At 48.3% G+C, this 18,230-nt stretch overlaps 1 protein-coding gene across 1 annotated transcript in view; it reads left to right on the forward strand.

Moving 5' to 3' along the window:
- The window catches only part of LOC144145771 (retinol dehydrogenase 13-like), a 42,041-nt gene extending 31,217 nt beyond the window's left edge, over positions 1–10,824 (forward strand). Inside the window, exons 2-5 of the mRNA XM_077677498.1 lie at positions 2,037–2,279; positions 3,006–3,291; positions 4,936–5,131; positions 6,847–10,824. Of these exons, the coding sequence (XP_077533624.1) occupies positions 2,037–2,279; positions 3,006–3,291; positions 4,936–5,131; positions 6,847–7,125 (1,004 nt within the window). The 3' untranslated portion in view covers positions 7,126–10,824. The remainder of the gene's footprint in view (positions 1–2,036; positions 2,280–3,005; positions 3,292–4,935; positions 5,132–6,846) is intronic.
- Positions 10,825–18,230: the final 7,406 nt, after the last annotated feature.

The raw sequence follows: 18,230 nt of genomic DNA on the forward strand, positions 1-18,230 counted from the left end.
CCTCATCGTCTGATGCTTTTTTAGCCCGGTGGATATTGGACCTCTCTCGGAACATGGATGGCTTTCCTCACGCGGTGCGCGCTTGCATACAGGGATCGCGGGCGTGTCGTTTAACTGAGCATTTGTACCTCTGTATCCGTCCGCAAGAATGCTGCCAGAACTCCGCTTCCACTCCAGCCAGGTTGCGACTGGCGGAGGTTCTCGTTGTAGACGTAAAATGGGCAGTCGCTCCACTCTGTGAAGGTGGTTGACCAGCGAAGCTGTGGCACATCACACAGGGTCAGACAATGCTACATGCGTCTATTTTCGTCAAATGGTAATGGTAGTGATAACGTGATTACTAGTGTGATATACTCTGATTGGGTCGGTTATGTATAGGTTCTTTCATTTCATTTCATTTCATTTATTGTATCCTTAAAGGCCCGAGGGCATTACAGAAAGGGGGGGGGTGCAACAAATACTCTGTGAGGGTGTAATATTACACTCTTTGAGGGTGTAATATTTTTGGCCAAATGTAATAATACAGGACTGTTGTTGAACAGTTGACAGGCTTGGAATGGTGTGGCGCTTGAAACCAATTGGCTCCACAAGCTCAATGAAACATTTTATGCCTGTTTTTCAAGTGTCAAATTCTCCAACAATGACCACAGCGGGCACTAGATCGCTGTGAGTGGAAAACTCGTCTATTCTGCGCGGCCTCCTCAGCGAAAGGGCGCCAAGCCCGCAAGAAAGATAACGCGCATCTCCGTTGCCAGGCAACGCCTGGGCGTTCGAAGAGTGGCTGACCTGCTGAACCAAAGAATGCCATGCCAGCAAAAAAATGAAGGGCGCGTCTTTCTCGCAAGGAGAAAGATTCCTGGCACTGCGCCGCCTCTCTCGGCTGTCTCCGCTCGATTAGAACTGCATTTGTGGCGTCTGTATGTACATTTAGTGGTGTTCTCGGCGTAGAAGAAGCAGGACCAGTTGACCGTGCGGCAGAACGCTGTGAGAAACCTGGGTTAAATGTGAAAATCTAGCTTTCACGTCGTTTAACTTACAGCATCGCTTCGTATGCAACTAATTCAATGTTCGTTTAACTTGCGCGTTGCTAGCTTCGTTCAATTGCTGATAATATTCTAGGATTGTGTGGAAATAAAGCTGCATAGAGCAGCACCAGCTCACGCGCTAATAAAGTTTATTACTACAAGGTTAAACGTTAAACGACGCTACAGTTTGCTCTTTAGCAGAACTCAGTTTGCTGCAGATAATGATCCTAAGCTGACATACTGTCAGTTCTTTACTCTTTTTATTTAGGTTATAAAATGACGTGCTTAACTCTACAACATTTTCTGTTGGATCGTTCGCAGATGGCAGCGCATTATGTCGAGTAATACGTTCTAGTTGCGACTACAATACTTCCGAACTTAAACTTGATCATAACGGTGTTCTTCATTCATGCAAAAAATGTAAGCTACATGGTACCTGAAAAGGGAAGGTTGTCCTAGCACGCAGTCACTGCAAGGAAAGTGGTTTGTATAAGGTTTTTACAAACCTGTATAGGGACGCGCCGTGTTCACGACAAAGTGTGCGTTTTGTGTGTCAATTTCGGTGAAAAGTCCTTAGCCAAACCCTTTAAAAAGTTGTTCCAGGAACTTGCCCAACACCAAGCATTAATTAATTAAAGGAAGTGCGATGCGAAAAACACACATGTGCACGTGGTTACAGGTTCAAGAATCCCAAGTAGCCTAAACTGAACCCGAGATCTCCAACACACTCGCAGCCCAAGGGTAGCTCGAGGCAAGCTTAATTTGTGAATTATTTATGGATTTATGAGTTATGGGTAACTTCGTGCCATCAAAAGCGTGAAAATCACCCGCTCCAGTTTTATTCTCCGTTGTTCATTCTGCGTGTGTGAGTGCGTTCGTGTGTGTGTGTGTGTGTGTGTGTGTGTGTGCGCGCGTGTGCGTGCGTGCGCGTGTATGTGTGTGCGTGCGCGTGCACGAGCACGTAGGCGTACGTGCACGCCGCGTCACTTCCTCCTTCGCCCGTGTGTGCAGGCGGCTCCAATGGCCTGGGCCGCACTCTGTGCCTGGAACTTGCCCGTCGGGGCGCGCGAGTGGTGATCGCGTGCCGCACCCGTCTTCGGCGAGACTCGACCGCCTTCTTCCTGCGCGAGAAGACGGGCAGCTTCAACGTGCGCGTCATGTACATGGACCTCACGAACCTCGAGTCCGTGCGGGAGTTCGCCAAGGAGCTCATCGCCTCCGAGGAGCGCCTCGACTGCATCGTCAACAACGCCGGTAACAACATCGCCACTCACGTGCTCGGAGTAGTGCGCCACGAAGTGTGCGCACGGTATAACACGCAGCTCGCTAAGCTGTATGTACGGATCGCGATTGTAGCAGGATGTATACTACCACCACCCGCACAAAGGAATGATGTGGAAGACATGTCTAGAACATTTGTTGACCCGATAAACAGAATCACGTTAAAAATTTCAGAACTGCCAGTTTTCCTTTACCTTTCAAATGCATAAAAAAGCACTTGTACTTGTAGTATTCGCATTCATACCAAGCGCCATCTGCAATAAAAAAACATACAAGAAGGTCTATACCATAAGCCCCCTTCGATGATCTGCCCTGGACAGCCCCAGATATTTTCTTGAGGCGCAATGTGGCAATCGTTTTCATGGCAGCTATCCTGTGAGGACCAGTCGTCGGACGACTTTCCAGGTGGGCTATCCAGGCACTGTATAAACCAAGGAAGTCCAGTAGGTATGCACGTATCCGCATGGTCACATAGACCGGTGCAATCACTCACGGAGCACACTCATTCTTACTCGTTTGCACTCAAACCGACCCCGTGAGTGTAATACTGAGTGAGCACAGGCCCACGCAAAAAAAAAAAAGAGTTTGATACAGACTTATGTTATTACCCATGATGAGTACGCGCTCACTCGCGAGTGCGTGCCCATGAGTGCGAGTACGCATCGCACGTAGATATATATATGCATGGCGTGCGTGCAGCGATCCTGACGGGGCGCGACTTCACGGCGGACGGCATCGACCTGATGATGGGCGTGAACTACGTGGGCCACTTCTTCCTCACCACGCTGCTGATCGACAAGCTGCGCTCCACGCCCGGAGGCATCGCGCGCGTCATCAACGTGGTGTGCGGCGGCTTCCGCCAGGGACACATGACCGACCTCGAGGACATGGAGGACAAGCGCGTGCGCAACGAGTACGACAACCGCAGCGTCTACAGGAGCTCCAAGCTGGGACTCTACCTCTTCAACAAGGAGCTCGCCAGGAGGTATGCGCATTTACGTGCACTACATGTATAGGTGCACGTGGCTCCTCAAAGTTTTGCCTGATAATAGGTACAGCTGGTCATGAATCAATTGCCCGAGAACGGCGTCGAATGATTTGTGAAATCAGGAATTCTACATTCGACAAAGTAGAATAGTTACTTTAGGCGAATACAAAGGGGATCCGTTAGATCAGAAAATCTGTAAAACCAGGTTTTCGTAAAATTATATGTCAGTTCCAGTACGAGCACCGGTCCAGGCCAGGATCGCCTCTTCGGAAAATGCCTGTACTACTCGTAAAGAAATGGAAATTACCTGTACTTGTGCAGAAGGATCGCCTCGTGGGAAATTCCTGTACTTCTAAAGAAAAAATAATCCCGGGCCCTCTCCGCTAACGTGAAACATGGGGAGGGGCGAAGCATGCAGTGCATATGCAAGTGTATTCTTGGCGCCTTGGCTTTTTTGCCAACGGAGATGAGACCGTTGGGGGGTAGAGGTATACAGCTTTTCTGTAAAAGCCACGTGTCTTTTAAGCACAAAGCGTTCTAGCGCGAGGCGTAAACGAGTGTTCCGCTGTTTTTTAGATGCGGAGCATCTCTTGCTCGGGGGTATGTCCCGCGGCGTCGGCGTCCGCACTCACACTACGCATGCGCAACTCTCCTCCCTTCTCGCTCTCCAACAGCTGCGCGTTACTCTCTCCACTTATCTCCTACCACCTGCTTGCGCTTCTCCTGCGTTCTCGCTTCTGCTCTCGCGGCGCATGCGCTACTCTCCTCCTCTAGTCTCTTCTCCTTCAAGTGTGAATATAATGCGGGTAGAGTGCTGCGCGCGTTCAGTGCAGCGCTTGCTTCGGTTGACTCCGTTGATGCTTCCGATGAAGTGTGATGGAAGCAACAGTCCCGTCAGTGAGTGGGCTGACGCAAGCACACGTCAGCATCAGCCCAAACACTAATAGCAACGTTACGTCCACTCAAGACAAAGCTGCGAAGTGAAGGGCACGCGACGCTGAACGCAAACGCTTGAAGCGAGCGGCGGACCCTGAACTTCGTCAGCGCGAAGCAGCTTCGAAGCGTCAACGTCGAGCAGCGGATCCTGGGCTTCGGCAACGTCAAGCAGCGTCGGTTCGAGAACGTCGATCGGCGGTACCGGAACTTCGACAATTTCCCCCAAACCCAACTACTAGCACAACGGAACGCAACGGAACTCCCCGATTCTCCGCATCCTACTCAGGGTTCCCCTCGGGAAGATGGGGTAATTTTTTAGCACGCGTTACGAAGGGTTCCAGCGTGAGGCGTTAACGAGTGTCCTGGTGTTTCAGTACCGTGACTACATGAGACGACGGTTACGACGACGACATGCAAAGCCGACAGCCGAAGGCCCTAAGGGGCTTCGCTCCTAAAAAAAACAATTCGTCGGATAGGCGCAATGGAATATGCGGGGGGTCTGGATCTCACAAGAAAAGCGAACCATGCACCTTACGTAGGAGGATCGAAGCTATAGAATCGTACACGTCAACCTAGAGGCGGGATCGGCACAACCTCCGCAGGAAAAAGAATCAAGCACCACGCTTGTCCTTTTGACCTTTCTCCTCTGTACTTGCAACGCACGCTTTTATTAAAGGTGCCCGTGACGCCGAACTCCTCCCGCAGGTACCGTTCGTTCGACGTGGCCGCCTTCTGCGTGGACCCCGGCCTGATCGCCAGCAGCCTGTACAAGAACCTCCCGGGCTTCCAGGGCCGCTTCATGCACACTTTCGCCCGCATCATGTTCCGCACCACCGAAGAGGCCGTCCAGTCGGTCCTCTACGCCATCATGGCTCGCAAGATCGAGACAGACTCCGGAAAGGTACACCCACACTGGGCGGACCAGTTGCGCCTATTAGATAAACGTTACTCATAAGGTGCGCCTCACGGAACACTAGCCAGGTTGAGACAAGAAAACCATATGACACTGAGCACTAGTAATTGGATGTCCAGACAAGTTCAATACACTCTTATAACATTTATTTCAACTCTAAGCATTGCACGCGCACCTCGCGAATACTATAAGTACTAATCGACCAGATTTAGGGGAAATCCCTAAGGTGGGTTAAGTTTCTGTGAGGGAAAGTTTGACATCCACCTAAATGCAGCCATAATGCAGCCATATGCATTTAGGTGGATGTCAAACTTTCCTTCACAGAAACTTACTCCACCTTGGGGATTTCCCCTAAATCTGGTCGATTAACACCTGTCCTTCACTTCGAGTTGTTGATCAATTCGCTTTCGCGCTACTAACGACTAGCCTCCTGGTTAGCTCAGTTGGTAGAGCGACTGCTCCGGTTAAGCAGTGGTCCCGGGTTCGAATCCTGGACCAGGACGAATTTTTCTTCAACTGCGAAGTTTCTGAGAAAGCTGTATAGCTTTCCTTTGTAGCCGTATGGCTGCATTTAGGTGGATGTCAAACTTTAATTCACTAGAAGTACTAATAAGTCAGACACACATAACAAAGCTATACGTAGCTCAGCCATGCTTTTTGGATGCCCAAGGGAGCCCACGAATTTGAGAGAGGTGGAAACTGCACACACGGTAGCAAGTGGATGGACATCCTTGTGTGCTCAGTTGAACGCAACTCGGGCTAACTAAATGTAAGTGCAGCTGATTGCTGTACTGCGCGGTCTTGCGGCGCTGAATCGCCTTTTTCAAGCTGTACCGTGCATGAGCATTGACCATATGGCGACATATTTCCGTGCATCATCCGGTCGAGTAGACGTCCCACATCATTGGTCCTCCCTTCATTGAATGCGTTGTTGTGAGAACTTCTGTATACAACCGTTCACAGAGTGTACGTGAAAAGAAAAGAAGAATGAAATCAAGGGCTGGACGGAAGCCCGTCTGGTCGGGTAAACGCATGTCACAACAATAAAAACTGGCACCGACCAAGAACGGGAACCGAAACGTCTTTTTTGGGGGGGATTTTATGAACATTCTTGGTCGGTGTCAGTTGTTATTGTTGACAGGAAAGAGGATCGTTTCGAAGTAAAAGCGATGTGAGTTTCCTTTCTAAACGTTTCAAAATATTTTTTCAGCGTAAAAAAAAACCCAAAAAATCTAAACAATGAACATTCTAGAGGACTCTGGAATATAACCGAAAGGTTCGTGCGCTTGGGCCTTCCTAATGTTTGACCAGTACCGGCATTGCACAGAACGCTTGAATCCACAGTGCTTATATTGTATTTATTTTATGTTGTCTCTTTATGCATAATTCTTTGCACTTTTTACGACCAGTTGTATCGAGAGAAGTGTAGCGTCGCTACTTCGAACAAAACTGCATCACGATTTCGCCGGATGAGCTGGCCCATGACTGTGCACTTGCTGACAGTTTACATTTGAGGTTCCCGAAAGCAGTTTACTTGCATGTTACTCACAGAGAGGTTTTCAGACGTATATGTTCAGAGCAAGGGTACGATTCCTTCTGCAAAGATGTTCGCTCAGTCGTGCACGGTGGGCGTGTGCCATGCCCTTCAGTTGAGCGACATATCGCTCAATGTTCACTGGATCGTCTGTTCGCGGTCCGTGCAGGTGATCAAGGACTTGCGCGCGTACGACGCCCGCAGCTCCGAGTGGACCGAAGACGCCACCCGCAGCCTGTGGGAGCGCACGGAGGAACTGATCCGCTCCAAGGGCATCCCCTTCTCGCTGGCAGAGGAAGCCGAGGAAGAGGACCTCGGCGGGGGCATCGCGGCCGCCAAGATCAACCTCGAGGCCTTCGCCCAGCGGATGCAGCAGGGTGTCCAGCAGGTGCCGGCCCGCGGAGAAGAGGAAGAAGAAGAGGAGGAGGAGGAAGAGGAGGAGGCCTAGGGACCGACCCACTCAGAGACGGGCTCGCTACTGCGCATGCCAGGCACTTGGGGCACAGAGAGGCGAGGCCGCTGCTGCGGTGACAGGCCGCGGTGCGAGCTACGTAATACGCTTCTCACCGAAGCGAGGGCCCAGGTTCTGCCAAATCTCTTTCTACCGCTGCAAACGCTGGCCGCAGTTAAACTTCGTCGTAAAACGTGCTCGTCACGGAGTCAGTCAATGCCAATGAATGCAATAGTGAGATTTTGTTGTGAGACCTTAGTACAAAGACCACTGGAGTTTGTTACCCACTGTTGACGTCATCCATAGGTGTCAGGTCCCATGTACAGTCTCGGCTGCCTAGAAGGGGGTTCAAGGTTTTTGCATGGCGCCCGCGAGGCCAGGCCCGTAGCGTTCAATTCTCTGATTGGAAGGGAGTGGGAGAGGCGCCGCGGTAGGCGCCTGCTTCGTCGTTTTGAACGACAGTTCAGAGTTCGTAAGATTCTGATATTTTAGTCGCAAAATAATGTTGTGCCTACAGATCACTGTCAGAAAATCCGGTGCCTGTTCGGTGCCTATAGTTTCGTTTTAAATGTATCCGCTTGAGAGGACCTCGAACATTTGCAAGGCCGCTGAAAAAAACATGGGGGTAGCTTGGTTGTGCTAGCTCCCACAACATTAGGCGTGTCTTCCCGAAGCTTAGCGACTATATTAAAAAAAAAGAACCTAATCACAGCATAAGTAAAATCTTATATGAGTAGATCTGTGGCTGTCAACTCGGAAAGTTTACGAATTTCGACCGTGGTTTTTGCGCTACCATATAAGCAACCTGTGGCCAATGTCCTGTGCTCACTGATTGGCGACGACTTTAGGCGACAAAGCACGCGTGCTTTTGTGCTCCCAGCTCCAAACCTCACTGCCGGAGCTACGACAGAACAGTGATCCCATGAAGCTGGTAGGACGTGTGATACTACACCCCTTGTTCTCGTTATGAAGATCTGCAATGCCATGCAGATTTCTTTTGGCTTTAGGCAAGACCATGGAGGTCAAATTCTATGAGTGTCTTCATTAATGCACCTAACGTTTGTAGCCTACGTCTTCTGTACAAGAACTCGCCGTCCAATGTTCAAGCACGTAGCTGTTAAAATGAGTCCTGCAACAGCTGTAGCGAGCCTCTCTGTGATGGAAGGTGCCATAGGTTCCTCGAAGCACTTAATATGCAACCATTCACGCCAGAGCCGTCACAAACGGCTGGGCGTTCGAGGCGACCATTTCCAGAGTTTACGTATTTGCATCATCATGACGCCGCCGCAATGTCTTTCTGGAACGAAAGAAAAAAAAAAACTGCAAGCAGCGTTGTCTTACCGTGAGTTCCATGTCCGAAACAGAATAAAATCCTCAGCTGCACTCACGTAGGCGGCAAAAAAGAAAAAAACCTCATGAATGCAATGTTACTCTTAGCTGTCAATTATGGGATTTTATCGTTTGTGACGTTGTAGTGATTGATCGCTGCGGGATCCGCACGCCTGTATTTCCCAGGTCGTCATCTGGTCTGGAGATGGAGCTCACGGTAAAGACGCGACGTTCGTGTGTGCGCAATCGTCCTCTGTTATCTTGTTTCTTATCCTTCCTTTTCCTCAATCTTCCTGTGTACAATACGTTTCTGTGTGTCCTGTTTGCTCCGTGTTCTTTATTATTTTCTACCTAGTTCTATTTTTCCCGTTAGTGCCGTCATACGGGTGGCTGTGTATTGTCCCACCACCAGTAAGTGCCCACGGATTTGCATTTTCTTGTCGTCGCGTGCGTTGAATATGCGCAGTACCGAATTGAATGATAGTTTGTACATAGCCAATTTAGTAGGCTGTGTGCCACGGGGGAACATATAACTGCAAGAAGTCAGTACTTGGGAGCTTTATCAGGACGTGACCACGGCACCATCGCTTTTCTGAAAAATGTCGCTGAAACGTTCTCAGCTGTCAAGTATCACGCCTCCGCTGAAGCGCTAGAAAAACGCTGTATCCGTCTTTGCACGGCCTTAGTATCATGCTCACGCACTGAAAAAAACGCTATAGGTTGTATTCCCTGGCGTGGCACGCATGCGAGCAACCATGTGTGTTCGCCTTCACTGGTTACGTCGGGCTCCGCGAGATGGCGGTACTTGTTCACCGCTAAGCGCACGACGTGTGTTTGATGTTCCAAACTATCCACCACCGAGCGCAAAGTAATGTCTCGACTCCAATGTGAGTGCGATTAATAACATATCTGTTCACACCACCGTTCAGAATCGGGTTGAGACGACGCACGCCGGTGTTATTTTTTCTGCAATGTGCGGGCGCAGTGGCACAAGCCGCGCCATGTCTGTGAGGCACAGACATCGCCGATTCCAGTGTTTCCAAGCGAAGGAATTGACAGATAAACTTTTCAGTGAATACCATCTATAAGGAACTGGTTAAGAGCCATGAAGGAAGACAACGATGTAAAGTCAATGAAAATCGCTTTTGAACCAAGCTCTAACCATGACCATAGCGATTTCTGTGTTTATTACATGGTCCCAGCGGCCGAAGCACTGCTTATCTCGAGTCGGCGATGTCTCTTTCCGCCTACATTATGCTCGTTATACTCCGTTTTCTGATATGACTCCGCTTTATGACAACAGTGCGCGGACTAACATATCTGTTCTAGAAAAGGTACCAACTATTTTTCCCCAGTACGTCTGCTTCGATCTCGCCTTGACTGATTATTGCATATGGTTAAAGAAAAGGTTTTCTTTATAATTTTTATTTATAGTGACCTCCATAAAAAATATGTAATAAATCCCTAACTAATTACCAAATTATTATCACCTCCTCATTTATGACGCACAAGCTTCTCTGTATCTCATCAGATAATGTTACACCATTCGGCTCGTTGGATTTTTAAATCGAGCACTCAATAAATCTCCCCCGGTCGAGTAAGCCGGTCATATTCATCCTGCGAAAAGAGCTCCATATTCAAATTATTTAGCCAATAATTTTCGGTAGCTAATCATTTCTAAACTGAAAGTATTTCTTGATTCGAGGTGTCCGCGTGTCTCAGTGCTGATTCGAAAATACGCCCAAAGGTTATAGTATTGAAAGTCTACACGAAGAGGCCCTATATTATTCTTTAAAAAATTTTCCAGACTTTACCCTGCAGACATTGCCGACTGACAGTCTAGTGAAGCCGAAAAGTGTGGATTAGTGTAATAATGCTTTGCAATTATTAACTAGACTACTACTATGTCGCAGACGACGTCTATTTGTGTAAACGTGCGTCCAGGGTCATTTCACTTGCGTGTTATTACGACGTGAATATTACTGTTCATGCCCATCTGTTTGCTCCTACTATTCCACTGTAGAGTATTTCTTATTCCTCCTTTTTGGCGTGATGTGTGACAAGATTGGCTGGTGCCCAGACGGCCCCACAGAACTCTTCTTTTGTGACACCTGCCTAAAAGATATATCCGTCGTAAGTGCAGCTCATGGTCGTTTCAGTGTCCATGTGAGCAGGAACGAAAACAAAGTGAAATCCGTTCAGGTTTCTGAACTACCAGCTCATTGGCTGTGGCGAGGCACCATGCCCCAACAATTGTAGAGCAGCAGAGACGGCGCAAGTAAAGCGTCTTCCGAGACCCAGTGTATCCAAAAGAAGTCCGCATGGAATGAACATGTCGTGCATGTTTCAATAAAAACCCGAACAACATGCGTTTTTTTTTGTGCCATGTCTTCGACAAATGAAGTGCACCGCAACGTCCCCACAATCAATCGAGGCTAAACGGTAAGTACGCACGAAGCTTCATTTCTTGACTCCGAATGACTCCTGAGCAGCAGTATTTCTATTGCGATAACGTTACTGGTCCATTGAGCAAAAAGAAAAAAAAACATCAGTTGAGAGAAGCGAGAACATCAAAAGTACGTCAAAAGTGCGCCAACACCTTCTCTGGAAGTGCATTCAATAAGTGCGTCCAATCGATCGTGAAACCTTCCAAGATCCAAGTCGCAAACGAAGATCGAACCCATGCGATGGTTTTTCGCGCGCTGAGGAGGAGGAAACTTTATTAACAGTAAAGGTGAGCGGGTTCGTGGGCGGTGTCCTCAGTACAGGACTCTGCTAGTGCGACCTGCCGCCTTCGCCCTCTCAGCGAGCCAAAGATACTCAGGTCTGAGCTGGCAAGCTCACTCTCCCACTGCTCGTGAGTTGCATTAGGGATTGGATCGAGTTCTGGGTTTGACTGGCATGCCCAAACCATATGGTAGAGCGTGGCTGGGCTGCCGCAGTGTTTGCACAGGGGGTATTATAATGTGGGGTGGATGGTGTGTAGCCGCATGGGGTTTGGAAATGTGTTTGAAGCCGTCGAAGGGTGACTTGTTCTTTTGTTAGCTGGTTGGCCGGCGGCGGGAAGGTGCGTCGTGTGAGCATGTAGTGCTGGGACCCTCCGCGGAGGCTCAGTGGCTAAGGCGTTGTGCTGCTGAGCACGAGGTCGAGGGTTCGATTCCCGGCCGCGGCGGCCGCTTTTCTGAGGGAGTCGAAAAGCAAAAATGCCCGTGTTCGAGATTTCGGCGCACGTTAAAGATTCCCAGATGGTCAAAATTAATCTGTAGCCCTCCACTACGGCGCGCCTCATCGCCTGCGTTGCGTCGGCGCGTTAAACCCCACAATCAGTTTAGGATATAGGAGGTTAGTAACTCGCGGAATTTCGAAGGATTTGCTCTGCAACGACGGATTCTGGGAGGGAGTTCCATTGTTCTATTGCTACGGGAAGGAAAGATTTGTTGAAAGCGTTAGTGGAACCGTGAAGTCTTTGAATTCTCCAAGAATTGAAGAGGCCATGTGATGAGCGCACGGGTGGAAATAAAAGCCTAGAACGAAGGTCAGGGAAGTTATAGTATAGGCAGAGCAGTGAAATTTTGCGTCTTAATGAAAAGAGGGGAAGTCCGGAAGATGCTTTTAAGTCGACGACGCTCATAGTGTAGCCATATTTGGATGAGATGAACCGGGTAGCGCGGTTTTGGACAGCTTCTAATATGTCAGCCAGGTACGTTTGCTGCGGGTTCCAAATGGAGGAGGCATATTCCAGTTTAGTGCAGATGAAAGTTTCATATGCTATTTTACGGATTGGTGGAGGGGAGAGGTATAACGATCTGCTAAGGTAGTTCAGGGGCTTCGAGGCATCGGCTGTTAGTTTTAGAACGTGGTTCGACCAGTTTTGTTTGTTAGTGATGGTAACACCAAGGTAGTGGTAGCTATCGACCTCAGATAAATTAACTGTGCCTAAACAGTATGAGAATGTAGTTATGGAGCGTTTCCGGGTAACATGCATGAACTTACATTTGCTAACATTTAGATTCATCATCCAGCGTGAGCACCATTTGCCAATTGAGGTTAGGTCATTTTGGAGAACGGATTGGTCGTCACTGATTGTGACACCGCGGTAAATTACACAATAATCGGCGAAAAGACGGATTGAAGATGAAATGCCAGTTGGGAGGTCGTTTATAAATATAAGGAAAAGAAGTGGACCGAGCACTGATCCCTGAGGAACAGCGGTAGTTTCTGAGCAGCGATCTCCAACACAAGTCAACTGAACGCGATCTGTTAGGAAACAGGTGATCCATGACAGGATTAGCGGGTCGAGATGAAGACACGAAGGTTTTGACACTAATTGTATATGGGGTACGCAGTCAAAGTCCTTTGAAAAATCTAAGTAATTACGTCTGTCTGGAATGAAGAATCTAAGTTTAGGTGAAGGTCTGTGGGGAATTCTAAAAGTTGAGTTTCGCATGACAGGCCTGGACGAAAGCCATGCTGATTGCCGAAGAAAAAAGAATTCCCTTCGGGGTGGTTTGCTATGTGTGAACATGTGATATGTTCCAAACGTTTACAGGCAATACGTGTAAGTGAGATCGGGCGATAATTGGCTGGCTCGGAGCGCTTACCAGGCGTGAAAACAGGGACTACTTTGTTTATTTTTCAGTCTTTCGGGTATAGACTGGAACCCTCGCGTTAGTCGCATATATACTGGGTAAAAATTATTTGTAAGATCTGGTTGGAAATGACATCGGTAGCTTTTAGTATTTTCACTGGTATGTTGTCAGGACCGGGGGAGCTAGAAGTTTTAAGCTTTTTTATTAGGTTCATGATACCTTCAGCAGTTACTTCAATGGCAGGTATCTCAGTGAAGTCAAATCTTGGTAAAACAGGAATGTTGGTCGAAGGTTCACAGGCAAAAACGGAAGAAGAATAGAAATTTAGGACGTCAGAGCGTTCTGCGGCTGGGACGTGTGACCCATCAGGATTGGTTAAGGTGATGTTATGCGACTGATGTCGATTGGGAGTGAGTATTTTCCAGAATTTCTGGGTATTACCATGGAGGATATCGAGAAGGTCCTGGTGAAATTTTTTTTTCTTTGAGCACTTCAAGAGGCTGTTGTACTCTCGCAAGCAGTTGAAGTGGTTCTTCCAATTTCGGAGCAGTACCAGGTTTTTTTTGCCACTCTGAAGAGGCGCTTTTTCTTTTGAGCTAGTTTTTTTAACAGGTTTGTGTACCAAGGCCTTCCCATTACACCACGGATGCAAACGAGGGGTACGTACTGATTAGGCTGAGTAGTTTTTGTTTATTCAACCGCCAGTTTTCGTCTACAGGCCTTCTATAAGCAGTTTCATTTAGGTACTCAAAGAAGGGTTTAAGTTCACTGTTATTTCTGGAAATGTCAGCTTTACTGTAGTCTCGAATTCAGGGGTTTCCCCAGGCATCGAATCAAGGGGGGGTGTCTCAATGGCTCTGGGAGGGGGGGGGGGGGGTTCATAAACTAGAAAAGCTGTTTTTTTATCCCACTAGTTAAATAATAGACGTCTGTTAACCAAACGCTCATCCCCGTGACGTACGTTTTTTATTTTCTATATATATATATATATATATATATATATATATATATATATATATATATATATATATATATATATATATATATATATATATATATATATATATATACACCTGAGAGGCGGTGCTTTCTATTCAATCTAAGAAAAAAACAAATTTAGAGAAATTCATTTTTTACCATGAAAGGTCCGTATTCAGTTTTTTTTTTAATTTCTCGCCATTTTTCAACGTATAAGGACATTTTCGAACTTGTTACCAGGGCCAGTGACGAAATTTGAGTTCTGAAACAATGTTTAGGTAGTACACGAATTATGCAGCACCGATTGTACGCTCCAGATTTATTAAAACGGCAGGATTAGCTTCCGTAGCGCTTCGCCTCGCCAAATTGCCCATTTTAAATGTACATGCTGAAAGAGCTTCTGCAAAGATTACGGTTGTAAACGAAGAACGCCACTTTGCCCCTTTCCTTTGAAAGCCTTTTTTTGTGTGCACATACGAACTTGCCACGAGCTGTCGAAAAAAAATTCCCCCGCATTTCCCCGAGGGGGAGAATGTGAAAGTGCGAATGCACGGTTGTCGGCCCGCTTGCGGCGCTTGCGCTCGGCCCCCGCAGCCCACCGCCTCGCCGCCTCGCCGCCTTCTCTTCCATCTCTTCCATCGGGTTTGTAGTATCACGTGTACACCACGCAGTTATCAAGCCGCTATAACGCCGCTGAGTCGCCAACGCACGCCGCTGACGACGTAGTTTGAATGCGTTAAAGATATAAGGCGCGTCACTAACATTGATATCAGCGTCGCCTCCGTGGCTTGGTCGGTAGGGCGTCGAGCTGCGGCCGCAAAGTCCTCGGATCGAAACCTGGCGCCGGATGCTGTTTCTTTTTTAAATATAGAGGAGCACTGCGGACGCCGACGCCGCCGCCGCCGCCGGCGGTGGATGGTTTGGGGTCGCTTATAAAGTGCATTCGCACTTAAAAAAAGGAAATAAATACTTGCAACGCTAACAGCAAGCTCGGGGGGCGCACTTTTGTTTATTTTTTCCCGAAGCTACTTCCAAGAATAGCAGACGGGCAGCCCGCGCATGCGCAGATCGATACTGAAAAAGGTCCATACAAGGACCTTTAAGAGTGAAATTTGGGGATTCAAGGGGGGGGGGGGGGTGTCCAGAAAAACTAGGGGGGGTCTACACACCCTCTAGGGGGGGGTGTAGGGAAATCACTGCTCGAATTAATTTTATTGAACGCTGTCTGATCGGATATGTAATAATCAAATTGAATAGAACAATACTGTGACCCCTCAGCCCGTCTACAGAAGATAACGACTCAATGTTTTCGGGGCGAGAAGTCAAAACCAGGTTAAGAGTGTTTGTGCCACGGGTTGGAAAATTTACGGTTTGCGTAAGGTTGAAGTTTAGTGCTAAGTCAAGGAAATCTTTTGACTGGCGCGATGATGCTGTTAGATTTACACAGTTTATTTCTGGAAAGTTAAAATCCCCACAAAGAATGTAGCTGGCACGGGGAAATTTAGAGGTTATATCTAGAAGGACGGAGTTAAGTTCATTGGTGAAGGAAGAGTCGGAATCTGGCGGGCGATAACAAGATGTCGTGTGTGGAATTGTTCGGGAGCTGGTAGGAAGGAAATGTTGCTTTTGGTGAATACGAGGACACCACCACCCTTTCGTCCATTCCTATCGCGTCGGAAAGCAGTGTAGGGGGAATTGGCTTGCAGTAGCTCAGTGTTGTTGATGTCAGAAGATAACCAATACTCAGTGAAGATGGCTATGTCTGTGTTGTTGTCATCGAGAATAGATTCCACGGTATTTTTTTTTACATGTAGCTCCGAACGCTAGCCCTAATGACTGATATTATGTGTTTCCATGATGCATGAATCTGGGTTAGTAGTGGCTGCTGGGGAAGGGAAAGTGGGGTCGGGCAAGCCTGCTGTGATCGCTAAGATTTTCACTAATAGTTGTTAGAGTGCGCTGGTCCTTGTTTTTTCTTCCTTGTTCTTGTATGTTTGCGCAATCGCTGCCATGGAAGGCTTCGTCGATGTTACTACGTAGGAGCTTCACGGCACAACGCGCATTGCCGTGAAGCTGCATTAAAAGAAAAACCCCACGTATTATCCGCACCCCTACTTTGCCACTGAAATTTTCGCATTTTTGGAGCGGGTTATACGCGTGAAAATACGGTAAATTCAGGCGGGAGGGGGGGGGGGGGGGGTTAACGCGTAGACTACACCTAGGCTGGGCATGTCGTAGTGAAGTGCTCCGGATTGATTTTCACCACCTGAGGATAGTTAACGTGCCGACATTAATTTATTTGCTCCATGCTGGTGAAGGGGGAAAGCAAGCTTTCTTTTCTCTTTGACGCTTATAACGTTTCATTTTTTAAGTCTGACTTCACCCATGTCTGTCCGCACGCCGCCCGCACGTTGTCGTGCTCTGATGAGCCGGATCTTCTGTCGCTCTGCTCGCAGAACGTGATCCAGTTACCAAAGTTTTCGTTACAACCCGTTAGGCGAAGAAATGTCATGATTTCACGCCTTCATTTGGCTTATAGCCGGACGCATAAATCGAACAAAGCCTGGTGGAAAAATTGCTGAACGGCCCTACGCCCATACGCGCTTCTGGTCAAGAGGTCCAACGAGTAAAAAAATTACAAAAACGCCCTACATGTAGGTATATAGGGCAAAAACCCTGTAGTTGGTTCGAAGTGCGGTGTGGAGAATAGTTTTTGGCCGCAGTTTTTTCTCGGCATGCGGACACAATCGTGGGGGTGGAGGTAAACAGTTCATCTGCAAAAAAATCGCCCATTTATGCTACAGAGTAAGATGAGAAGCAGAGGAAGCGCAACCACTCATCGTGGAAAGAGTGATATTACTTCTGCTGGGGACTGTGGCGCATGCGTGGAGTGTGCGCTAAGAAGATATTCTATGAACCTTAGTATGCACATAATCCGCGCTTTGGTGATACCAGCAACATCTCACCCACCCACAACTTCTCATTTTCGGCTACTTTTCAAGGGGTAAATCAATGACCAGCTTCATGCACAAGGTTTGGCGCGTAATAACCTAAAGGCAGCGATAAGCAGGTTTGTGTGAATTGATGCTGTTTCAAAGGCCAGCCTGGCATGCAGTGCACAACGGTTACCTAGTATTCTGCTGAAAGTCGATGCAGGCCATCTAAAAATACAGCCCATTCATTCCTTCCCAGCTAACGCGTAATAACCTCATTCCAATTCCATTCCTCAAAGCGCTGCCTCCATTACATTCCCATTCCATTCTCGACTCTGGAGTAGCGACAGAACCGAATGAATCCGGAGTCATTCCAACTCCCAAGTGGTCATGCCCCAACCGTGGAGTGAAACGGCACGTCAACTCTCGGAGGCTCCCACGGACCAATCAACAATGCGTGCGCATGGTGCTGCGTATGTGCACGCTGCGTATTGCCGCATGTTCGATTCTAGCCACACTTGCGTCGTGCTGTGCTACAGGCTACACCATGGTGTAGCACAGCACGACGAAGTCGTGCCTGCAGGAGGCAGCCCGCTAGTTTTGCTCCGGAAGAAAAAAAACGTATCAAGTGCTGCCCCTCCAATATGGCGACAAAGTATAGATGTGTCGAGCCCGGCTAGGCTATGCTTTCAGATGAGAGGTTATCCAAACCAAATTTAACTGAAAAATGCTCAAATCGCAGGAGGTGCTTTCGACGCTGGTGCTCTTGAATTGCCACAGACTGACAGACAACAGAGAGAGAGAGAGATAGCTTTGTGCACAGACAAAAGAAAAAAAGTGCGCCGAAGTACGAGTCTCCTCAGGACCGTTTTAGCCTGGAGGTGAGCGACGACACATTTGTTGATACAGCCACACGCTGCGTGAAGCGCTTCCGAGTACGGTGAATCACACGGCGCCGCGACTGAGTGGAACGGGAACTACATAAACCCGAAGTTCCGACGTTAGAGGCATCGCTCTTCCGTTGACCTATATGTAGATTGAAGATGACGAAGACCTGGCCGGCTATGGCCTAACAACGATCCCGTTCTAAGACAAACAGCGTGCAGCTGTACACGGCTTTCTTGCAGCTGCTGTTTTTTTTTTCCTCGGCTCCGCTGGTGGGGGGGCAAATCCGTAGGCGAAGTGTGCGCGCGTGTGGGCCATCTGGTGCCCTGCAACGAACGAGATCGAGCCCGTGCCGCGAGCGCGGACACCACCGCGGGCCCGAGCGCGT

This window comes from Haemaphysalis longicornis, unplaced genomic scaffold (assembly GCF_048455015.1).
Source record: "Haemaphysalis longicornis isolate Haplotype H1 unplaced genomic scaffold, Haemaphysalis longicornis Haplotype H1 scaffold_7, whole genome shotgun sequence".
NCBI lineage: Eukaryota > Metazoa > Arthropoda > Arachnida > Ixodida > Ixodidae > Haemaphysalis > Haemaphysalis longicornis.